Source organism: Suncus etruscus, chromosome 6, assembly GCF_024139225.1.
Source record: "Suncus etruscus isolate mSunEtr1 chromosome 6, mSunEtr1.pri.cur, whole genome shotgun sequence".
NCBI classification, from domain to species: Eukaryota; Metazoa; Chordata; class Mammalia; order Eulipotyphla; family Soricidae; genus Suncus; species Suncus etruscus.
In genome coordinates, this window is record NC_064853.1 from 64,862,950 (window position 1) to 64,889,240 (window position 26,291).

A 26,291-nucleotide genomic window follows, 5' to 3' on the forward strand; every position below is an offset into this window, starting at 1 on the left:
AAGGAATAATTATTTATATTTCTCAATTTCTTCCAAAAAATTTAAAGAGAGGAATTCTGTCAAATGATTTATGAGGTCAACGTTATCCCATCCCAGAAAGATACCTGAAAATCACTTTAAAAAAATATTACAAACTAATTTCCATAATTAACATAAATCCAGAAATCCCAACAAATTGAACCAAATTAATATTATAGTAAAAAATGCCATAAACCACAAACAAGTGAAATTTACTTCAGGCATGCAAAAATGGATTAATATAGGCAAGCCAATTAATGTCATATATCACTTTAAAGTTAGATAAATATATACTTTTATCAATAGCTGCAAAGACATTGTCAACAATAATAAATACCCATTTATTATTAAAACTTACCAAAATAAAAAAAAATCTTACCAAAATTGGGGATGTTCTTTTTTATAACTGAAACCCAACTACAAACATATTTGTAATCATGGTGCTTAAAGATATTATATTAAAAAATAATAATAATAAATAAAGCTCACCAAAATGATATATAAGGAGCTTCCCTAAAAATAATAAAAGCATAAATGAAATAAATCCATTGTGAGCATCATGTTCAATAGCAAATATTTATGTCTTTTCTTTTTTTTTCCCCACCCCCCTATTTATGTCTTTTCTCTAAGATCAAGCATAAGACGAGGATATACTGTCACTACTACTATTTCATATAGGGTTGGATGTACATTTTAGCCACAGAAGTTAAGCAAGAAAGAATAGTTGAATGAATTTAATTTGTAAAAAAGTAAAATTATCACTACTTGCAGATGACCTGACATTTAAACAAAAAGTTCTAAAGACTATCAAAAGCTGCCTAGAAATAATTTATATTTCATCAAGTTACATAATCCTTACAAAGAAATCTGTTGCAGAAACGAAAGAATTGTTATGCTATTTATATTAGATAAAAAACAAATACCTAGAAATCAACTCAACAGGTGGTAAAAGATTGGTTGATTGAAAATAATGTCACTGCTAAAGATCTAAGAAAGAACAGAAAATAATTTGAAGATTTTTGAATCATAAAAAAATGGCCATTCTATCCAAAGCACTATCCCAATTTAATGCGATTCCCATTGAAATTTTCATATTCTTCAAGCCCAAACAAAAATACTGATAAAATTTAAATGTGACCATTTAAATACCAAAAGCATTTCCTTCCCTGACTAACATATACTATAAATCTATAATAATCAAAATTATATGATACTGAAATAAAGGAGGACACTAAAATAAGTGGAATAAAATTGAGAGCCCAAAACTAAACCCACAGAAGTATGGACAGTTTATTTAAAACAATGGTAGACTCTTCAACACATGCTATTTGTGAAACTGATTAGCCACATGCAAAAAGAAAGGAAACAATATAGAAAGCAAGAAAAAAGGGGGGAAGGAAGAAAGGAAGGATGGTCTCAGATGATGTATAAGAATTAAAGGCCGAACATCTAGTTCAACCTTTATGGAAAGCGATATGGAGATTCCTCCAAAAACTGGAAATCGAGCTCCCATACAATCCAACTATACCATGCCTTGGAATATACCCCAGGAACACAAAAATACAATACAAAAATCCCTTTCTTACACCTATATTCATTGCAGCACTATTTACCATAGCAAGACTCTGGAAACAGCCAAGATACCCTTCAACAGAAGAATGGCTAAAGAAACTGTGGTACATATACACAATGGAATATTATGCAGCTGTCAGGAGAGATGAAGTCATGAAATTTTCCTATACATGGATGTACATGGAATCTATTATGCTGAGTAAAATAAGTTGGAGAGAGAGAGAAAGACTCAGCATGGCATCACTTCTCTATGGATTTTAAGAAAAATGAAAGACATTGCTGCAATAATTTTCAGAGACAAAAGAGAAAAGGGCTGGAAGTTACAGCCCACTTCATGAACCTCACCACAGTGATGAGTTTAGTTAGAGAAATAACTACATTGCAAACTATTCTAACAATGAGAATGTATGAGAGAAATAGAAAGCCTGTCTAGAGTACAGGTGGGGACAGGGTGGGGAGGAGGGATATTTGGGACATTAGTGGTGGGAATGTTGCACCGGTGATGGGGGGGGGGGGGTGTCATCTTATATGACTGAAATACAACCACGATCATGTTTGTAACCAAGGTGTTTAAATAAAATATTATTTAAAAAAAAAAAAGAATTAGAGGCCAGAGCAATGACACAAGTGGTAAGGCGTTTGCCTTGCAAGTGGCTAACCTAGGACAGACTGCAATTCAATCCCCCCAGTGTTCCATATAGTCCCCCAGGGGAGATTTCTGAGCACATAGCCAGGAGTAACTCCTGAGCGTCACTGAGTGTGCCCACCCCCCCCGCAAAAAAAACGAGAGAACTCAAACCCACAACATGCCACATGCAAACAGAGCTGAATGAGTTGCCCTGAGAAACAATTTGAACCACAGCAGGTGATCAGACTGAAATCCAACCAAGAAGAATTTTGTAACCATGGTTCTTAAATAAAGTAATTATATATATTTTAAAAAAGAAAACATAGTAAACTTAAAGAATGAGAAACAAAATATTCTTCAGCAACATGACAGTTTCTGTCAAGTCTACAAAAATTTCTACTTTCTACAAAAAAAGAAAAAAATTCCTAAAATAGGATAAGCCGTTGTCCCACTCCTAAAATTGAACCTAAAATTGAGCCAGTGACTGTAAAGATACATAATAGAGATCCCATGAGAAAGCAGAGACAAATGAAAGATAAAAGATGAAAAGAATGTTATTATTACAGTACTAAGTGGAGAATAAACAGAATCATAGAACTGAAGAAATAGAAGAAAACAGGAACTGTGACAAAAAAAATACCTAAATTATAGGTAAGGGGGAGGTAAGAGCACTGATTTAAAAGATCAAAAAAGTAATGATCAGTAAACTCAAAGGGGACAACATCAAAAAAATATATATTGTAAGAATCAAAGACAGAAATAGATTCCTTAAAACAGCAAGAAACGGGCCCAGAGAGATAGCACAATGGCGTTTGCCTTGCAAGCAGCCGATCCAGGACCAAAGGTGGTTGGTTCAAATCCCGGTGTCCCATATGGTCCCTTGTGCTTGCCAGGAGCTATTTCTGAGCAGACAGCCAGGAGTTACCCCTGAGCACTGCAGGGTGTGGCCCAAAAACAAAACAAACAAAAAAAAAAAAACAGCAAGAAACAAGGTAAACCTTGTATACAGGAAAAATCATTTGCAAATTACTATAATTAAATTATAAAGAAGAGAATAGAATGACATAAAAATTATTGAAGAAAAGAACTTCCAAGTATGAATCACTACACAGCCAGGGTGTCACTCAGTTAAGGAAAGAAAAGAAAGAAAGAAAGAAAGAAAGAAAGAAAGAAAGAAAGAAAAAGAAGAAAGAAAGAAAGAAAGAAAGAAAGAAAGAAAGAAAGAAAGAAAGAAAGAAAGAAAGAAAGAAGAAAGAAAGAAAGAAAGAAAGAAAGAAAGAAAGAAAGAAAGAAAGAAAGAAAGAAAGAAAGAAAGAAAGAAAGAAAGAAAGAAAGAAAGAAAGAAAGAAAGAAAGAAAGAAAGAAAGAAAGAAAGAAAGAAAGAAAGAAAGAAAGAAAGAAAGAAAGAAAGAAAGAAAGAAAAACATTCTTACATTTGTCAATAAATTGAAATCTCTCATAAAAATGATATAGAGTGATTTACTGGATTAGAAAATAGTATCAGAAGTCTGTTACTGGGGGCCAGAGTGATAGCACAGCTGTTGGGTGTATGTATGCCTTCCATATAGTGAACACAGGACAGACCCCAGTTTGATTCCCGGCATCCCATATGCTCCCCATAGCCTTCCAGGAGTGGTTTCTGAGCTAGAGCCAGGAGTAACCCTGAGCACTGTCGGGTGTGACCCAAAAACAAAAACCAGAACAAAAAAAAAAAAAAAAAAAAAGAAAAGAGATAAAATCCAAATAAATCACGTCAGAGATGAAAGGGGAGCAATTACAATAGACCAAAAATACAAAGAGGCTTGCTCTATTCTGAAAAAGCCTGTGTTCTCTCTTGATTACATATTTCTTTCTCTTTTTCTCCCCTGACATCTATTTCAATGAAAACTATTCTGCAGGTCCAGAGTAATAGCACAGTGGTAGGGTGTTTGCCTTACATGCGGCTGACCCGAATCCTACCCGGGTTTGATTCCCTGCATCCCTTATGGTCCCCCGAACCTGCCAGGAGTGATTTCTGAGCGCAGAGCTAGGCATGCCACCAGATAGGGCCAAAAAGCAAAAACAAACAAAAAAATTATTCTGCTTTGCTAAAAAAAAAAAAAAGTAGGAGTGAGATTTACAGTATCATAAGTGCTTACTATAGACAATTCAATAAAAAAAGATTTGATGATTATAAAAGTTAAATGGGGGCCAGAGAAATAGCATGGAGGTAAGGAGTTTGCCTTTCAGGCAGAAGGATGGTGGTTCGAATGCAGGCATCCCATATGGTCTCCTGTGCCTGCCAGGAGCGATTTCTGAGAGTAGAGCCAGGAGTAACCCCTGAGCGGTGCTGGGTGTGACCCAAAAAACAAACAAAAAAAAAAAGTTAAAGAATAAAAAATATTGATTATTTTTTAAATCAAACATCTTCCCAGTAAATAGAAAACCTGAATAAATCAAAAATGATTAAGTAAATTGAAATAGTGATTTAAAAATCTCTCCACACATTAAAGAATGTTGGTCCAGTTCTATCAAAACTTTAAAAATATAGTGCCCATACCTCAAGCTCTTTTAAATAATCAAAGAAACAGGAATTCTTCTTAGCACTGTATATTAAGAAACAGTACCCCAATACAAAAAGAGATGTCATTAAAGCTATCACTAAGAATCTCTAGAGATATGACTTTAAAAAGAACATGAGGGGCCCGGAGAGATAGCACAGCGGTGTTTGCCATGCAAGCAGCCGATCCAGGACCAAAGGTTGTTGGTTCGAATCCCGGTGTCCCCTATGGTCTCCCATGCCTGCCAGGAGCTATTTCTGAGCAGATAGCCAGGAGTAACCCCTGAGCACCGCCGGGTGTGGCCCCCCCCCAAAAAAAAAAAAGAACATGAATAAAAAGATCTTCAACAAAATCTCAGTAAACTTAATCCAAAAGTATATGCAAAGTCATACACTAGGATCATGTGACATTCATCTCAGGGATAAATCATAAAGTTGGCTAAGTATTCACATAGCAATTAATGGAATGTGCCACAACAACAAAAGACAAAAACAATAATAATAATGATATCAACAGATGCAGATAAGGCATTTGAGAAAATTAACATACATTCATAACAACTGAAAAGAAAACTCTCAATGAGATCTGAGAGCTAGCCTTGCATACCACAGACTACATATTGATCCTCAGCAATGTATGTGGTACACGGCCAACACAGTATGGACCCCGGTTTGAATTCCAGCATCCCAAGCCTGCCAGGAGCGACTTCTGAGCGCAGAGCCAGGAGTAACCCCTGAGTGCCACCGCCAGTTGTGACCAAAAAACAAAACAAAACAAAAAAAAAAAACTCTTATTGTACCTCTTTTCTTCTTGAGTACCACTAGATATATTCCTGACAAGATGGTGAAAGTTAAAGTGAATGGACTAATCTATTTAGCATTTGATTATAAGGGCTGCCTTTAACTCTGGAAGAAAATGAAAATTGTCTTCATTAATGACCTTTTTATTGACTTCAAATACATAGTCTATATGTTCCAATAAAACCTATCTCACAGCACAGGGGCGGAGAGATAGCATGGAGGTAAGGTATTTGCTTGCATGCAGAAGGTCGGTGGTTTGAATCCCAGCATCCCATATGGTTTCCCGAGCCTACCAGGAGCGAATTTCTGAGAGTAGAGCCAGGAGTAACTTCTGAGCGCTGCGGGGTGTGACACAAAAACCAAAAAAAAAAAAAAAAAAACAGGGGCCGGGAAGGTGGCGCTAGAGGTAAGATGTCTGCCTTGCAAGCGCTAGCCAAGGAAGGACCGCGGTTCGATCCCCCGGCGTCCCATATGGTCCCCCCCAAGCCAGGGGTGATTTCTGAGTGCATAGCCAGGAGTAACCCCTGAGCATCAAACGGGTGTGGCCCAAAAAACAAAAACAAAAAAAAAAAAAACTTAACTCACAGCAAGTTTAATGGCAGAGTTAAGGCAGTGAATGTGAAATTTTTCATCAATAAATTGGCTCCATCTTTTAGTAGCAAAATGCACTGAGTCTTTATTAATTAAATGTGACCAGAAACAATAGAATACTGTCACTTCTACCCCTTCTACCAATGCACCATGTTTGTGGTGAGATTGAACCATGAAACGTGTAACAACCTTCTCAAGATTTTTAGTCCAAGAACACAAGAGAGAAGAGTGAAGGAAAAAGCTGGAAAGACAATAAAGCATTTCAGAAGTTTGCCTTGCACATTGCCAACAAAGGTTCTATCTTTGGCACCCCACATGGTCCCACAAGCCCCATCAGCAGTAATATCTGAACACAAAGCCAGGAGGATGGCTAGAAATAATTCAAAAACAAAAGAAAATTTGAAGGGAAAAAGAAAGCATCAATAGAAGTAAAGAATCCAGACATTCTTATCTTGGGATTTTCTTTTTTCAAGTTAAAACCACTGCTTCTGGGGCCATAGAGATACTGCACAGTAGTAGGGTGTTTGCCCTGCACGTAGAAAATCCAGGACAGATGGTGGTTTGAATCCAGGCATCCCATATGGTCCCCAGAACCTACTAGAAGTGAACGCAGAACCAAGAGTAGCCCCACCAATTGAGACCCAAAAACCAAAAATAAATAAATAAAACTACTGCTTCCTACCAATATTAGGTTATTATTAATGTGTGGTCATCAAACTATATTTAAACTATTTAATAAGTTATTTAGATTTATTCACCATCCTTGTATTTTGATATCATGAGAATGTTTTTTGAAAGTTAAAAAAATCTAAATTTGAAAAATTCAACTAGATCACAAAAAGTATATTGCACTGGATTTTCAGAAGACAATTTATTTAAAACCCATTGCATGAAAGAAGGTAATCTGAAAGTACTTTTTATATGTCCTGCATTGTGTAATAGAAATAGTAAATAACTGCCAGGTCAATTTCATCAAAAGCCCTTTACATAGTGATAAAAATAGTCTGCAAGCTCTCTAAAAGTTCAGAATATAATATTTCACATTATGAGCCCTTGGTTTAAATAGAGGACTAATATAGTTTCAGTGTTCAAAGACCTCATAGTCTGAAGGAGAAACATTTTGTACTTGATTATTTGTAAAGTAACTTTAAGTGCTAAAACATTGCCACGGTGATAACACATACAATAAAGCCACATACTGTTTCATGGCAGAGATAATATACAGGCTAAATATTTCAAATAGAAAGGTTTCATGTAGGGGCCAGAGAGATTGCACAGCGGTAGGGTGTTTGCCTTGCACGTAGATAACCCAGGACAGACGGCGGTTCGAATCCTAGTACCCCATATGGTCCCCCGAGCCAACCAGGAGCGATTTCTGAGCTCAGAGCCAGGAGTAACCCCTGAGAACCGCCGGGTGTGACTCAAAAAAACAAAAATGAAGAAGAAGAAGGAGGAGGAGGATTCATGTAGAAGATAAAAGGCACAAGAACATCTCTAGAAAATAAAATAATGAACTAAAACTCAAGTTTATGAGTAGGTACTAATTAGCAACAATGTAGATATGATATTGGAGAAAAGGAGGAATCAGTAAAAGAACTCAAATGTTCTGGGGCCGGAGCGTTAGCACAGCGATAAGGCATTTGCCTTGCACACAGCCAACACAGGATGGACCCTAATTTGAATACCGGCATCCAGTATGGTCCCCTGAGCCTGCCAGGAGCGACTTCAGAGCACAGAGCCAAGAGTAACCCCTGAGCTCTGCCAGTGTGACCAAAAACCAAAAAATAAAATAAAATAAAGAACTCAAATGTTCTATTTCATAGGGGATGAAGGAAAATTAAGGGTTTAAATTCAGAAGGGAATGGTTGTTTTAGAAAGATAATTTTTGGGGGTAGGCCACACGCAGTGACTCTCAGGGGTTACTCCTGGCTTTGCTCTCAGAAATTGCTCCTGGCTTGGGGACCATATGGGACGCCGGGGATCGAACCACTGTCAGTCCTGGATCAGCCCTGTGCTACGCAAATACCCTAGTGCTGTGCTATCGCTCTGACCCCTAGAAAGATTTTAGCAACACATTAATGATGAGACGATAAACAGAGGAGTATGCTCTTCCATTGATTCATGTAAGAGAAAAACTGCATATCCAAAGTAGCATGTCTTCCCTGCTTCTTGTTGTCTTTCCTCTCATTCTATGATGTCCTTTATCCTTTTTTGTATGATTTCTATTTTATATTTTAAGGACTCCTTCCTGATACAATAGTTCAGTAAAGTTATATTCAGCAATTGAGGTAAAGTCATTTTTTCTATGCTATTACCTTGAACCAAATAAGCTTAATATAGTTATCAACCAAAGCCAATGCCTTACACAGATTTTCTTCATTTTTATGAATATTCCTTTCTTTGTTTCAGCATCTAACTCATGATAACCAACTATATTGTGTTGTTGGGCTTCCTTGGGCTATTTGGGTTCTAAAGCTTTTCAAACTGCTTTTAAAAAGAACTAATCAAATAAATTGTAAAAAGTATATATCCTATGTTGGGATATGTTTATTGATGCTCTTATTATTAGACTGAGGTTGTATAGGTTATTGGGAAGAGAGAACACAAAGATAAACTTCCATTTTCATGTCATGATATTAGGATTCAAATAAATTCAAAAAAAAATAATTTGGAAGTTGGGGCCAGAATGAATGCACAGCATGTAGAGTGTTTGCCTTGCACGTGGCCAACCCGGGCTCATTCCCTGGCATCCCATATGGTCCCCTGAGCCTGCTAGGAGATATTTCTGCATTAGACCCAGGAGTAACTCCTGAGCTCTACCAAAAACCAAACATAGTAATAATAATAATTAATAATAATAATTTCTATGTTCATACAAAATCACCTTTAAGTTCTACTTTATAAATCCAAATTCAGATGTTTCAGAAGTACCTACCAGATTAGTTTTCTTTTTGGAGAGGTTATAGTTCACCCACCACTGGCAGTGTTCTGGGGCTATTCCTATGAATGTGTAAAATACTCACTTTCATATAATCAATGCTCAAGATTGAAAGGCAGGCCTCCCAAATGCGAAGCATAAACTTAGCACTTTGAGCTAAATTTGGCCAGGAAGATTCATTTAACATTTGGAAATGGAAATCCCTTAATGAAAATATCTAACAATTTGGTACTTTCAGAGGAGTACAACTGCAGGATAAAGTTATCTGTAATGTTGAATTCCACTTATGGAATCACCTGCTATTTAACTTTTTTCAGTTGCCTAGCTTCCTATTGACAGAAAACAATAAAGTGCACTCTGAGCAAACTTTGCCTCTCCTTTTGTTACTTCTTTATATATTTCCTTATAGTCTTTCATTTTTCATATAGCATGTGGGTTTGTGAGAACACCTGTTTGTTCTTTTTTTAAGTGTTCTGTTTGACTACTTTCTCCATTCCAGTCATATTAAATTATTCTACCCCAGTGTTTTTCAACCTTTTTGTGCAAAGGCACACTTTTTTTTCATGAGTCACACCACCATTAGAAAAAATATTCATGCGGCACACCACCATTAGAAAATGTTAAAAAAAATTAACTCTGTGCCTATATTGACTATATATAAAGTAATTCTCTTAAATAGGAATCAAATAACACAAAGAAATTATTTTATAATTACTTTATTATAAAATAATCTAATGATTGGTCTATTGTGAACTGAAGCCACATGTTAGGAATGAAATTGGAATTTTTTCCCACAGTATACCAGACAATATCTCACGGCACACTAGTGTGCAACAGCACAGTGGTTGAAAAATGCTGTTCTAACCTAATTCTGAGTAATATGACTTAGAAGTCTCAGGTTTTTCCTACATCATTTTGAGGTATTTTTTCTCCACTATACAAAATGAAGTAAGAAAAACAAGTGTTGCTGATTAACATTCAGAAATTTCAAATAGCAGCCCATTTTCCAATGAATTATTTGATAACAGTTTAGGAAGCTTCTAGGTTCTTTTTTTCCACTCACCCAATATCCCTCCTCATTCACTGATTTCCTTTAATCTACATTTCCTCTTTTTCCCAAGACTAATAATTCTTCTACCTTACCCTCTTCTCAACCTGAAAAAATAAATCTCTGTTTTGTGTCTTTTATTCATGCTAAGATATACATTACAAATAAGAGTATTAGATTTGTCAAAACCAATAAATATGCATTCAGACCTTTAGTTAAATAGAAGAGAATGTGGACTGTGGGATTTAGTCTTAAATTAGGGAAGAGCATGATCCTAAAAAAAAATCAAAAAGTGTGATATCTTCAAGTTAATGTACCTTATAATATACCCATACTCTGATCTTTGTAGAACAAAGAAACCTTCCATTGGATCTTCTGTTTCTATTAATGTTGATTCAGAAGCTCAGGGACCAAACTGGTCCAATCAATTCAATATGCTTTAACACCTATCAACCTATTTAATGTCAATGTCACGTTAGTCACCTGCATTTTATCCTTTATTTATTCTTTATGTTGAAGTAAGGCAAACTATGTTGTGTCCAAATATGCCTGATCGTGTCCTGGGATTATCCCTGGCACTCTGTTTAAGGATCTCTTGGCAGATGTGAGGGACCATCTGGTGGCTGCAGACAAGGACCTTATTCACTGTAGGATCTCTTCAGTTCCTCTTTTATATGTTGATTCAGGTGGGTAAATATGTTTTAGGGGTACAGTTTTACTCATCTCCACATCACATACACCATCAAACTACCAAAATAAAGCTTTTGCCTGTTTTTGTTTTTTGGGTTATGCACAGCAAGACTCAGGGGTTATTCCTGGCTCTGCACTCAGAAATTGCTCTTATCAGGCTTGGGAGACTATATGGGATGCCAGGGATCAAATCCAGTCAGCTGCATGAAAGAGAAACACACTACCCACTGTGCTATTGCTTTGGCTTTCCACCAACATTCTCCCATTAAGTTATATTATGTGATTCTTCTCTTTGAAATTAGTGACTTGGTCCAGGGAATTTCTATAGTTCATTCAAACATTAAATTTATAGAATGCATTGGGGCCGGAGACATAGCATAGAGGTAAGCTGTTTGCCTTGCATGCAGAAGGATGGTGGCTCAAATCCCAGTATCCCATATGGTTTCCCGAGCCTGCCAGGAGTGATTTCTGAGTGTAGAGCCAGGAGTAACTCCTGAGCACTGCCGGGTGTGACCCCCCTCCAAAATTATAGATTACACATTTCAAAATTATTCACCATGAAATTACAAAGTTATTCATAATTTGGTTTTAGTCAGACAATGTTTCAACTCTAATTCCTTCCTAGGGCCCACTTCTTTCCACCAACAAGTCCTCCCCCTCATTTACCTCCCTCCCACCATTCTACCTCTCAAGATGCTGCATTGTGGTTAGAGTACTGTTAGTAATATCATTTCGCACATAATAATTGACCATCTTTGAGCACCACGTCATGTCCTCCACCATAATCATTGCACATAGTCATTGCAAAGTCCACCGTGTCTTAACCTCCAAAGTACTCTCCATCCCTACCCCAAGGGCATGAAGAATACTGAAAAGACAATTTTCATGTTCTTTGTTTCCCTTGTCTTTGGGTGTTTGTTATTCCACTATTAGTTTCTTTATTTCCAGACTTATGAGAGGGATAATTCTGTGTACATCTATCTCCATAATTTCACTCACCATGATATTCTCAAGATTTATACATGTAGCAGTAAATTACATTTTTTTCTTAATTTTCTTATAGCCAGCCAATATCATGTTGTCCTATATTCTGTAATCATCTATTCTTGGACACTTGAATTGTTTCCAGATTTTGGGCACTGTGGATAGTCCTAAAAAGAACAGGAGTACAAATGTCTTTTCTGTACTTTTTGAGCACTTGTATATATTTCAAGAAGTGGAATTGCAGACTCAAGTGAAAGTTCAAGTCCTAGATTTTTTGTTTTATTTTGTTTTGGGGGGGGTTTGGGGCCACACCCGGAAGCACTCAGGGATTTCTCCTGGCTCTGAGCTCAAAAATCTCCCCTGGCAGGCTCGGGGGACTATAATGAATGCCGAAAATCAAACCTGGGTTCGTTCCAGGTTGGCAGCATGCAAGGCAAATGCCTTACCGCTGTGCTAGCTATTACTCTGGCCCCAAAGTCCTAGTATTTTTTAAAAGGAATGTTAGTATTGTTAGTGACATTACCAGCAGCAATGAATGAGTGTTCCTTTTTTGCCACCTACACTAAAACACTGGTTATTTTTGTTCTTTTTATGTATACCAGTCTCTTGGTATAGAGTAGAATCTCATTGTTTTAATTTTAATTTCCCTGGTGATTAGTGATACACATATAATTTTTCATATTCCTTTATGTTATTTGTATTTCTCTAACAAAATTTCTATTCATCTCCTCCCCCATTTTATGAGAGTTAATGATTTTCATGTAAGTTCTGTCATTGCCAAATATATCTTTGATATCAAACACTTATCATATGAGATAATCTTCATTGTTTTGTTTGGTTTTGGTTTTGGTTTTTTGGGCCACACCCGGTGACGCTCAGGGGTTACTCCTGGCTATCTATGTGTTCAGAAATTGTTCCTGGCTTGGGGGATCATATGGGATGCCAGGGGAATAGAACCGCGGTCCATCCTAGGTCAGTGCATAAAAGGCGAATGCCCTACTGCTTGCACCTATGCTTCTTAATTTAATGCTGTGCCATTTGTTTATCTTTGCTTTCACTTGCTTGATCAGTAATATTGCATATTTGAAGACACCTTTAGCTTCAACTTCATGAAAAGTTCAATATATGTTTTCCTCAATACATCTTATAGATGCAGGTCTGATATCAAGGGTTTTACTCCATTTTGAGTTTTTTTCCGATTATGATTACTTTCCTTTTTATTTTTTAATAATTCTATTTAAGCACCATGATTACGAACATGATTGTAGTTGGGTCTCAGTCATAAAAAGAACACCCTCTTCACCAGTGCAACATTCCCACCACCAATGTCCCCCATCTCCCTCCTACCCCACCACCCTGCCTGTATTAGAGACAGGCATTCTACTTCTCTCACTCATTAACATTGTCATGGTAGTTATTAGTATAGTTATTTCTAACTGCACTCACCACACCTTGTGATGAGCTTCATATCATGAGCGGTCCTTCCGACCCTCATCTCTGGACATTATTAAAATAATGTGTTTTATTTTCTTAAAATGCATAGATGAGTGTAACTATTAAACACATACACAAAAAACTGGATAGATATTTTCTTCAATGCACATGAGTCATTCTCCAGGATAGACCACATACCTTCATAATCAGAAACTACTTTGAGAAACTCAATGCCTGAAACATGAGAGCCTGGAAGAAATGGGTACATTCTTGGACTCTTAGTATCTTCCACAGTTAAACCAGGATGATCTAGCATCTCTAAACAGACCCATCACTACTAGAGGAAATTAAAATGGTAATCAAAAATCTTCCCAGTAACAAAAGCCCAGGCCCAGATGAATTCACTAACGAATTCTTTCCATTCCTTTCTAGAGGAACTACTACTAATCCTTTTCAGTCTCTTTAATGAAATTGAAGAATCAGGAACACTCCCAAATAGTGTTTATGAAGTTAACATCACCCTGATAACCAAAACCAGACAGAGATGCTGCAAAAAAGAAAACTACAGACCAATATTCCTGATGAACACAGATGCAAAGATCATCAACAAAATCCTAGCAAATAGGATCCAACACCTCATCAAGAAGGTCGTACACCATGAACAAGTAGGTTTCATTCCAGGAAGGCAAAGATGGTGTAACATATGTAATCAATCAACATAATACACCATATCAACAAAAAGAAAAATAAAAACTATGTAATCATATCAACAGATGCAGAGAAAGCATTTGATCCATTTCTTCCAGACTCTCATGTTTCAGGCATAGAGTTTCTCAAAGTAGTCTCTGATTACCCTTTGAATCTCTGCAATATCTGTAGTGATCTCCCCCTTTTCATTTCTAATCCTGTTTGTTAAGTTTCTCTCTCTCTGTGTTTCTTTGTGAGTTTTGCTAGTGGTTTATCAATCTTGTTTATTTTTTCAAAGAACCATTTTTGCTTTCGTTGATCTTTTGGATTGTTTTTTGGATTTACATTTCATTGATTTCCACTCTAAGCCTTGTTATTGCCTTCTACCTACCTATTTTGGTTCCTTTGGTTGATCATTTTCTAATTTTATAAGCCATGTCATTAAACTTTTTATGTAGTGCCTTCTTCCTTTCTGATGTGTGCTTGCAGAGCTATAAATTTTCCTCTTAGTACCACTTTTGCTGTGTTCCATAAATTCTGATAATTTTTCTTCATTGGCATTTGTTTTTAGGAATGTTTTGATTTCCCTTTGATTTCATCTCTGACCCACTGGTTGTTCAGTAGTAAACTGTTTAATTTCCAGGTGTTAAAGTTTTTCTTCTGTGTCTCTTTGTAGTTTGTTTCTATTTTCAGTGTCTAGTGATCTAGAAGGTAGTCTGTACAATTTCTATCCTCTTGATTTTATGAGGGTATGTTTTATAGGCCAGTATGTGGTCTGTCCTGGAGAATGACCCATGTGGATTAGAGAAAATATGTATCCAGTTTTTTGTGTATACTCCACTTTGATTTGGCTTTTTTTTTGGGGGGGGGCCACACCTGGTGATACTCAGTGGTTACTTCTGGCTATGCACTCAGAAATTGCTCCTGGCTTCGGTGGCCATATGGGACTCTAGGGGATCGAACCGTGGTCCATCCTAGGTTAGAACGTGCAAGTCAAATGCTCTACCACTTGCGCCACTGCTCCAGCTCCCAATTTGGCATTTTTTATATGGCATTTAAAAGCGGTTCTTTCATATTTTCTCATTTAGTTGACTAGTTTTCCTGGCACCACCAGTTAAAAAAACTTTCTTTGACCCTTCCACTTCAGATGTTTTGCTTCTTTACTGAAGATTAGATGATCATATATTTGAGGGACTATCTCTGGGTTTTCAACTGTATTCCACTGAGCTGAGGGTCAGTCTTTATACCAATATTGTACAATTTTTATGACTACCATTTTGCAATACAGATTGAATATGGAAAAAGTCTGCCCTTTATCTTTGTTTTTCCAATAATTGCTTTTGCTATATAGGGGTGAGAGTTTTTGTTTCTTAAGAAATTCAGAAGTGTTTTGGGGCCAGAGAAATAGCATGGAAGTAGGGCGTTTGCCTTGCATGCAGAAGACCGTGGTTCGAATCCTGATCTCCCATGTAATCCCCAGAGCCTGCCAGGAGCAATTTCTGAAAGTAGAGCCAGGAGTAACCCCTGAGCACTGCCGGGTCTGACCCCCACCCCAAAAGAAGAAAGAAATTAGGAAATGTTTTTTCTATAACTTTGAAAACATGATGGCATAAAATATGATGGAATATTTATAACGACTGCATTGTATCAGTACAATGCTTTGGGTAGTAATGCCATTTTGATTTTGGCAATACTTTCAATCCAAAAGCAGGGGATGTTTTTTTCATTGTTCATATACTCATTTATTTTTTTCAAGTAGTGTTTTGTAGTTTCTTTGTATAGGTCTTTCAGCTCTGAGCTTAAGCTGCTTTTAAATTTTCTGAAGCAATTTCTAAATGGGTTTCTATTTTAAAAATAGAATTAAATTAAATAGAATTGAATTGGGGCCAGAGAGATATCATGGAGGTAAGGGGTTTGCCTTTCATGCAGAAGGACAGTGGTTTGAATCCCGGCATCCCATATGGTCTCCTGTGCCTCCCAGGGGCAATTTCTGAGCCTTGCTAAAGCCAGGAGTAACCCCTGAGCACTGCCGGGTGTGACCAAAAAAAAATAGAATTGAATTAAAAAATCAAACTGGGGCTGGAGCAGTGGTGCAAGCAGTAAGGCGTCTGCCTTGCCCAGGCTAGCTTAGGATGGAGCATGGTTCGATGCCAGTGTCCCATATGGTCCCCCAAGCCAGGAGTTATTTCTGAGTGCATAGCCAGGAGTAACCCCTGAGCGTCACCAGGTGTGGCCTAAAAAAATAATAATAATAATAAATAAACTTCTACAGAAAATCAAAAACAGTATTTTTTTAATTTTTTATTTTTAATTATGAGAACAAAGATGCAAAGAAAAAGGACAAGGTAAAGTTACAGTGGAAGGACAATCACCCATAACATAATTCTCAGAAGAAGTCCCCTTGTTGATATCTTAACTTTGAACTTTCAGCCAAAGAACATTAAGATAACTAAAACAGAATCCATGTACAATTACTTGGTCCCTCAAGTCCCCAGATTGTAACACATTATAATATTTCTTAACAGCACACAAGGCAATCTAAAGCCATAAAACTTACCTAACTCCTTAAACATTAGAGGCATAGTATTTTTTACATTTCCATGTACATGCATATTAGTTTAAGTTAACCTCAAATTTTAAGTGGTTTTTTTAAGGATTAGAGTCAAAGGAGTACAGTAAAAACGGTGTTAGAGTGGAATTGTTGTTTGCATAGGCCCACCAAAATATGAGGGGCATGGAAAGGAATAACCTTGGCCTAAATACAAAGAGATCCTACCCCTGAAGTTTCCTGGCATAAGACCAACTCTAGGCTCCAGGCAAGCTAGATCGTCCAATCCAAGACATTGTCTGTAGTGCCAAAACACTTTTCACATGGTCTCTGTTGTTGGTATCATGTTTCTGTATTAAAGATCCTGGAATCTGCATATCCTACATTGAAGTCAGGATGTGGAGCGTCCTTTCGTTTCACCTCACCATTAAAGGGCAATGCAGGGAGCCCTGTCCTGTAAGCAGGTCGTTGTTAAGTCTTCTTAGTGTTAAGGGAAGTCTCTTTTGAGCAGGTGGATGTCTGAGCAGTGGTAGGGTCTTCCGTGGTAGAGGATTGCTTCCAGGTGATGCAAAAACAGTATTTTTATAAACTTTTATTTGAGATCAATATTACCACAATACCAAATGCAGTCAGAAGCACTATTAAAAAAGAAAATTATCATTTAACATCACAACCAAATTCTTGATTCAAATATCCTACAAAAATAGTCATAATATTTTATTATTATTCAACTATAAGTCATAAAGATTATACAACACAATCAAGGGGAATTTAGTCCAGAGATAGAAGAGAAAGTAGTTCAGTGCTTGCACACTAATTTAACAAAAGTAATACAAAATCATATTATTGAATGTAGATGAATTTTTATAATATTGAACACCCATTTATGATAATAAATATCTGAAAATATATTAATAGAAGAAAATTAGTTCAAAATGGCCATATATGTAAGTTTTACAATATCATAAACAGAATCAAAGGATGAAAGTTGAAAGCTCTTATTCTAATAGCAGGTACGAGAAAGCTTACTTTTTTGTTTACTTTTGTTAGTATTCAACATAGTATTAAAAATTCAGACTTAGTGATAGGGCAAAAATATGAAAATTATACAAATTGAGAAAAAAATCTTAAACTATCACTATTTGAAGTTAATATATAAAACATTAACCAAGGGGCCAGAGCAATAGCACAGTGGTAGGGCATTTGCCTATGGTTCAAATCCTGGCATCCCATATGGTCCCAGAATTTAGAGGAAAGGCTTTTAGTTTTTCTCCATTGAGGATAATATTTGCCATTGGCTTGTGGTTGATGGCCTTAACTATATTGAGAAAAGTTCCTTTCATTTCCATCTTGCTGAGAGTTTTTATCAAGAATGGGTGTTAGATCTTATCAAATGCTTTCTCTGCATCTGTTGATATGACCATGTGATTTTTATTTTTCTTGTTGTTGATGTAGTGTATTATGTTAATATATTTACAGATGTTAAACCATCCTTGCATTCCTGGAATGAAACCTACTTGATCAAAGTGAATGATCTTCCTGCTGAGGCATTGGATCCTATTTGCCAGGATTTTGTTGAGGATCTTTGCATCTGTGTTCATCAGAGATATTGGTCTGTAATTTTCTTTTTTGGCAGCATCTCTATCTGGTTTTGGTATTAAGGTGATGTTGGCTTCATAAAAGCTATTTGGAAGTGTCCCTGTTTTTTCAATTTCATGAAAGAGCCTGGCCAGGATTGGTAGTAGTTCCTCTCGAAAGGTTTGAAAGAGGGGCCGGGTGGTGGCGCTGGAGGTAAGGTGCCTGCCTTGCCTGCGCTAGCCTAGGACGGACCGCGGTTCGATCCCCCGGCGTCCCATATGGTCCCCCAAGAAGCCAGGAGCAACTTCTGAGCGTATAGCCAGGAGTAACCCCTGAGCATCACAGGGTGTGGCCCAAAAACCAAAAAAAAAAAAAAAAAAAAAAAGAAAGGTTTGAAAGAATTCATTCATGAATCCATCTGGGCCTGGGCTTTTGTTTTGGGGCAAACTTTTTATTAGCATTTTAATTTCTTCAATAGTAATGGGGGTGTTTAGATTTGCTACATCCTCTCTATTCAATGGTGGAAGGTTATAAGAGTTCAAGAATTTACCCACTTCTTCCAGGTTCTCATATTTAGTGGCATAGAGTTTCTCAAAGTAGTGTCTGATTACCTTTGAATCTCTGCAGTATCTCCCCCTTTTCATTTCTAATATGGGTTATCAAGTTTCTCTCCCTCTCTTTCTTTTTGAGTTTTGCCAATGGTCTATCAATCTTGTTTATTTTTTCAAAGAACCAACTTCTGCTTTCATTAATCTTTCTGATTGTTTTTTGGGTTTCCACTTCATTGATTTCTGCTCTTAGCTTTGTTATTTCCTTCTGCCTCCCTATTTTTGGTTCCTTTTGTTGATCATTTTCTAATTCTATAAACTGCGTCATTAAGCTATTCATGTATATTCCTTCTTCCTTCCTGATGCGTGCTTGCAAAGCTATAAATTTTCCACTCAGTACCGCTTTTACTGTGTCCCATAGGTTCTGATAGTTTGTGTTTTCATTATCATTTGTTTCCAGGAAAGTTGATTTTCTCTTTGATTTCATCTCGGACTCACTGGTTGTTCAGTAGTAGGCTGTTTAATTTTCAGCTGTTAAAGTTTGTGTGTGTGTGTGTGTATGTATGTGTGTGTGTGTGTGTGTGTGTGTGTGTGTGTGTGTGTGTGTGTGTCCCTTTGTAGTTCCCATCTAACTTCAGAGACTTATGGTCAGCAAAGGTTGCCTGCAAAATTTCTATCCTCTTGATTTCATGGAGGTATGTTTTATGTGCCAGCATGTGATCTATACTGGAGAATGACCCATGTACATTGGGAAAAAATGTGTATCCAAGTTTCTGAGGATGGAGTGTCCTATATATATCTACTAGGCCTCTTTCTTCCATTTCTCTTTTCAGGTCTAGTATTTTTTGGGGTGTTTTGTTTTGTTTTGTTTTGTTTTCGGGCCACACCTGTTTGATGCTCAGGGGTTACTCATGGCTAAGTGCTCAGAAATTGCCCCTGGCTTAGGGGGGACTATATGGGATGCCGGAGGATCAAACCGTGGTCCTTCCTTGGCTAGTGCTTGCAAGGCAAACACCTTACCTCTAGCGCCACCTCGCTGGCCCCAGGTCTAGCATATTTTTGTTGGGTTTCAATCTACTTGACCTATCAAGTGTTGACAGGGCCATGTTAATGTCTCCCACAATTATTGTATTATTATTGATATCCTTTTTCAAGTTTGCCAACAATTGTATTAAATACTTTGCTGGTCCCTCATTGAGTGCATATATGTTTAGGAGAGTGATTTCTTCCTGCTGTACATATCCCTTGATTAGTACAAAATGTCCATCTTTGTCCCCTACAACTTTTCTGAGTATAAAGTTTGTGTCATCTGATATTAGTATGGCCACTCCGGCTTTTTTTTTTAAGGGTGTTGTTTGCTTGGGTGATTTTCCTCCAGCCTTTTATTTTGAGTCTATGTTTGTTCTGAGTATTCAGGTGTGTTTCTTTTTTTTTTTTTTTTTTTTTTTTTTTTTTTTTTTTTTTTCAAAAAAATATGGAACGCTTCACGAATTTGCGTGTCATCCTTGCGCAGGGGCCATGCTAATCTTCTCTGTATCGTTCCAATTTTAGTATATGTGCTGCCGAAGCGAGCACCAGGTGTGTTTCTTGTAGGCAGCAGAAGGCTGAGTTCAGTTTTTTGATCCATTTTGCCATTTTGTGTCTCTTAATGGGTGCATTTTGTCCATTGGCATTGAGAGAGATAATTGTCATGGAATTTAGTGCTATCTTTGTGTAGAAGTTTGCTGTGTTTTTTGGTCTGTCTTGTCTTAAATTAGACCTTTCAGTTTTTCTTTCAAGGTTTGCCAATCCTTTTCTAACTCCTGCTATCAGACACACTCTTTCTCTTGCTTCTTTCTCTGTAAGCAAAAAAATATGGTGATACATGTGCACTGTTTCTGCAAAACAAAGCACATTGGAGACTAAGAGGGCCAAGGTTGTTATATGGGTTGGTCACATGAACATCCTTGTGCAGAAATTAAAATGCTTTCTAGTATAAAGTATTGTGCACCACAGATCTGGGCACTGTAAAGCTAGGCATGGAAGCTCAATCTTACCCATTACAGATCCTAGGTAATATGCCATAAACTATGTTCCCAAATGCCAGACAAGGGCAGAACTTTTTATCAGGACTATTTGAAGAGAAAAGTATTGCTGTATTAATTTTAGCCTGTATATACTCTTTATTCTATAAAATGGAAAATTTACATTTATGTATCTTTGGATACATGTCTAAATAAGTCTCAGTTATGCTCAAATTTAAGATATAATACTGGGGGCCCAGAGAGATAGCACAGAGGTGTTTGCCTTGCAAGCAGCCGATCCAGGACCAAAGGTGGTTGGTTCGAATCCCGGTTTCCTATATGATCCCCCGCACCTGCCAGGAGCTATTTCTGAGCAGACAGCCAGGAGTAACCCCTGAGCACCGCCGGGTGTGACCCAAAACCCAAAAAACAAAAAAAAAAAAAAAAAAAAAAGATATAATACTGGAGTTATTGTTACTTATTACAGTTGTTGGTAATATTACAACCTCTAGCTTTTTGTTTTTGGTTTTTGAGCCACAGCTGAAGTACTCAGGGCTAATTCCTGGCTGTGCTCTCAAAAATTACTCCTGGCACTTTAAGGGAAGTATGGGATGTCAGGAATTAAACCCAGTAGGACAAGTGCAAGGTAAGTGCCTGCCCACTGTACTATCACTACAGCTCCAAATCTGCTCGGTTTAATGGCAATTATTATGTATTCATTTGTTTAAAGTTCATTACATTGCTTAAAATACTTTAAATGTGTTGTGATCGGGGCCGGAGAGATAGCATGGAGGTAAAGCGTTTGCCTTTCATGCAGGAGGTCATCGGTTCGAATCCCGGCGTCCCATATGGTCCCCCGTGCCTGCCAGGAGCAATTTCTGAGCCTGGAGCCAGGAATAACCCCTGAGCACTGCCTGGTGTGACCCAAAAACCAAAAAAAAAAAAAAAAAAAAATGTGTTGTGATCATGAAAATCTAAGAAGACTCTAGAATTGGTTCTTTCCTTCTTAGTTTTATTGAGGGGGTTATTTTGTATTTTCCTTTCTAATTGTTGCCTTTTTTAACAGGACTGATTTTCTGAGGTTTACAAAACAACCATGGATTTCAAACGAGTAAAGGACTATGTATACTGGCTCTACTATCAATACCAAATAATTAGCTGCTGTGCTGTCTTAGAACCCTGGGAACAATCTATGTTAAATACCATACTATTGACTATTTTTGCTATGGTGGTATACACTGCCTATGTTTTTATTCCAATTCATGTCCGGCTGGCTTGGGAATTTTTCTCAAAAATGTGTGGCTATCACAGTACAATCGTTAAATGATCTCAGTTGTATCCTGTGAATTGGCATTGTAATAATATACATATCTGTGATTTACAACTTCCTGATTTAGTTGAAGACTGTATCTGCTTTCCTGCGTGACTTGTCGAGCTTCTTCTCTATGTATGCATTCGAATACTCTTGCTGCTATTTGAGATTGAAATCTCTAGGCTCTTTTGCACATGCTATATTGTGTATCAGAACACAGATAATAACATGTTACCTCATATACCATATTCTCAGAATTCAAATCTATGAGTTTATATTTTGTTTCTAGCAAGAAATTTTATATACTTTTTCTGCAGATGCACAAGAGACCTACCAGACCTCTCATATTAATCTGTTTCTTGATACCTACTCAATACTAAAAAATATATACATAAATTGTTTACAGTCTCTTAGCTTCTTGTAAAAGGTTTTCTATACTTATTTTATGATATTATACATAAAATCACATATAAGGTTTGATTAAGTTATAATTAGAAGACTACTAAAATCTTATTTTTGTAAATAGCTAATACCCAAAATTAATTTATTTCAAATTAAAAAATCATTAGACTAGAGGAAATCCTCCTTTCAGACATGTTTCATGAATTATTTCAAATGCTTCTAAAAGTCATACTTTCAAAAGTTAAAATCAATTATATTACTTTTAGATAACTCCATATCACAACACAAAATAATTTTAAGTATTACAAACAAAATATAATCAAAACAAAGTTAGATACTCTTACTGGTGATGCTGCCTTGCAAGATGTGGGTGGAAGTAGAGAAATAAATTGCACTCTACCCTTTCACTTGGTGAAGAAAATGCTGTTGAAATTTTTTGTAACAGGACGAAAAATGTAAATAGGCCAAAAGTAATATTCTACTAGTTAGAACTTAACAGCCCCAACTAAATGCTTGGATATCCAGACTCATCAGCAGAGCATAGAGTATCCCCTAAATATTCTTCAAAGTGTTCCTCCCTAAAATATCTAAGTTCCTGGCTGCTCTTCACATCTATTTTCTCCCTGGAACCTTCCTTTCTTATCTGTATTTCTCTGCTTGCCTATTTCCATGCTGGAGAAGATATCAATCTCTCCTGAACAACACTTTTCTCTTTTTCTCCCCTCACATCAGTCTAAAGTAAGTTTCAATAAAAATTCTCTTACTTCACCAAAAAGAAATAAATAAATGGAAATAAACTGAAATACACACAATTTTAATTATACTACTGAATTAAACATTGTTTTTCTCTACTCTTAATAACTTTGATTTTGTAATACTGAAGGATAAAATTTGAATAAATTTTGATGATATATATACACTATTATTGTATCATAAAAATACCAAAAAAAGCTACAGTGCCAGATAATTTTGTACGTTTGCTAAAAAATAGCAAATGTGTTTTGAAGATAAAACCAATAGGAAATGCTTTCATTTTGCAAAATAAATTGGACTAAATGTTATAAATAGCACAGCAACTTTCAGATATAGTTTTGCATGTTTTGTACTAAGTATCAAATTCTTACATTTCTTTCTTTAAATCAATTATTTCTTTCTTTTTTTTTTTGTGGTTTTTGGGTCACACCCTTCAGTACTCAGGGGTTATTCCTGGCTCCAGGCTCAGAAATTGCTCCTGGCAGGCATGGGGGACCATATGGGACACTGGGATTCGAACTGATGATCTCCTGCATGAAAGGCAAACGCCTTACCTCCATGCTATCTCTCCGGCCCCAAATCAATTATTTCTTACTAAATCAATGTAGCCATTGATCTGAGAATGGTAATATAAAACTATCACTTCTTAAAGTCTTCTCATGGTGAACATAGTTTACACATTGATAGAAGCATTAATGTTTCCTGCTAACAGACATTTTATGTGTTGAAAACTCATTTTGAGTTTAAGATTTTGTAGCTATTCTTGGCATGGCAAGCCTTGCAAGCAAATCAGATTAGTACTTCACTGGACCCTAAAATATTATCCACATGTAAGCCTATGTGAAGACAATATAAAGAAATGAACATTCGTGGGATAAAAGACAACCAGTGCATTTGGGAGCATATCAAGAGTCAAGGGGGACAGAGAGATGACAGGGTTGCAGAGAAAACAACAAAAAGCCCATGTTTCATCTCCTGCCTTTGTTACTTTCCGAGGCACTGTGCTTACACAATGTACAGATTCATACACCTAATTTAGAAGTCTGCTTTCACATTGAAATGTTGAAAGAGAAATCTTAGTTAAGTATGAATGCAAATGCATTTCCAGTTCATAATGACTCAATACTCTTCTAACACCTGGATCTATTCTAAGTTTGGGTGGGGGTTTTTTATTTGGTTGGTTTGATTTGGGGGCCATTCCCAGCGGGGTACTCTTGGCTCTGCACTCAGAAATCACTCCTGGCAGGCAGAAGGACCATATGGGATGCCAGGGATCGAACCCAAGTTCATCCCAGGTTGGCTGCATACAAGGCAAACACCCTACTGCTATACTATCAATCTGGCCCCTATATGCTAAGTATTAAGATATACTGCATTGATCCTAAAATACTTGTTAAAAAATAAGAGTTAAATTAATGTACATAAACCCAGTAAAATTTAATAATGAATATTGCAGATCACTGGTCCATATGACTTATCAAATATAAACATTTCTTCTCACAATAAAAACGTGTTTTTTTTTAAATAGAGTTCTCAGGGTTTGTGCCTTGCTTTAGCCTCAGGGATCACTCCTAGTGATGCTCAGGAGACAATATACACCACCTGAGAGACAGTTGTGTGTAAGGTCCACTATTTAATCCCTCTAACAACTTACTGGCCCCTTTTCTTATTTTTATAATTATGATTCATAGTTCAAATGGGCTTGCAGTTATCATTCATTAAATGAAGAATCGTAAAATATTTCTTCACCAATTTTGATCAAACCAACTGAAAAATCAATTATTTTGATTAAGTGCAGAATCAGAAGTAATTCCTAAGCATCACTAAGTGTGCCCATACAAACAAAACTAAAATTAAACATAAAATGCTAAGATATGAGGACATATTAACATAAAACTAAAAGGTCTTTATTGATAAATTGTATGTGTAAAAAAATCACTGGATCAACTTTTCTACTTTCATATTCCTTATATTAAGGTCCTCTCTCTAGTACAAAATATGAACATGGGAATCCATGGAATTTGTCCTTATCTCTGGACCTGCAGTATCTACCTCAGTGTCTAGTGCAGATATATGTCCTAGGAAGCACCCTGTGTTCACAAAGAAAGTAAATTATTCAGAAATTTTATTGGGCCTACTTCAGAGTGGACAGTTTATGGCTATCATCCAGGTGTTTGTAATATAATTTTATTCATTCATTTAACCATATTAGTGAACATTGATAAATGGAAAAATATATGTGCCTGATTGAGGAAAAACAGCACAAATTATTAGTATACAGTCACATCCTCATTGTAAAAATTCTCTTTCCTTTATTATATACTTGAAATTTTTATTTAAAATTATCTGAGGGATCAATAAAATAAAATTTAAAAGATTTTTAAATATCTGAGGGAAAAGTTTATTATATACTAATAGTTATTCTAGCCAGTGTTAGACAGAATGAGACATAAAAATCTGTAAGCTTATTTTATACATTTGATAAAAATATAAACTGACAAAACTGAATTATTATAAAGTCTTATAAAACTAACTTCAGATTGTTAGAGAAGCAACAGAGGTTTGATAATAATGGAACACTTCGAGGGGTTGTATTAGGGTAAAATTTATGTCATTTAAGGGAGGGCTGTGATGTAATTTATGCTGTGATATGACGTTGTGAGAACATGTTTATGAGCAGGAAGATCAAATACAGATCTGGGTAAGGTGGTCAGAGACCACCTTCTGGATCAAGAAAATCAGCACATTATTCACTCATGGTTTAGACCAAAGAGATTAAAGACACAATTTTTAAAGATCTAACACACCCAAAAAACTGATTCATAGCCAGTAAGAAGAAATAAGAGCATTTTGAGAGATTAAAGGAAAATAAGATATATTCTTAAGTTTTTCTTTCTAATTTTTTGAAGCTTCACCATTTCACATCAAGAATACTTACAGTTATGGGGGCCAGAGAGATAGCATGGAGATAGGGTGTTTGCCTTGCAAGCAGAAGGATGGTGGTTCTAATCCCTGCATCCCATATGGTCCCTGAGCCTGCCAGGAGCAATCTCTGAGTGTAGAGCCAGGAGTAATCCCTGAGCACTGCCGGATGTGACCCAAAAAAATCAAAAAAAAAAAAAAAAAAGAATACTTACAGTTATGATTGAATAAAGGAATTCAAGTTCAAACCAGAAAACATAATTTACTGTGTATAGTCAAAACTAAGATATCAGTA

The 26,291-nt window shown here is 36.5% G+C and overlaps 1 protein-coding gene and 1 non-coding gene across 2 annotated transcripts in view; one reads left to right on the forward strand and one right to left on the reverse strand.

Annotated features, from left to right (window-relative positions):
• Positions 1-21,934, forward strand: part of SPTSSB (serine palmitoyltransferase small subunit B) — a 62,842-nt gene extending 40,908 nt beyond the window's left edge. The window contains exon 3 of the mRNA XM_049775579.1: positions 21,674-21,934. Coding sequence (XP_049631536.1) covers positions 21,704-21,934 — 231 coding nt within the window. The 5' untranslated portion in view covers positions 21,674-21,703. The remainder of the gene's footprint in view (positions 1-21,673) is intronic.
• Positions 20,073-20,179, reverse strand: LOC126012835 (U6 spliceosomal RNA). The gene has a single exon (XR_007497190.1). It is a non-coding gene; the product is annotated as a U6 spliceosomal RNA (small nuclear RNA).
• Positions 21,935-26,291: the final 4,357 nt, after the last annotated feature.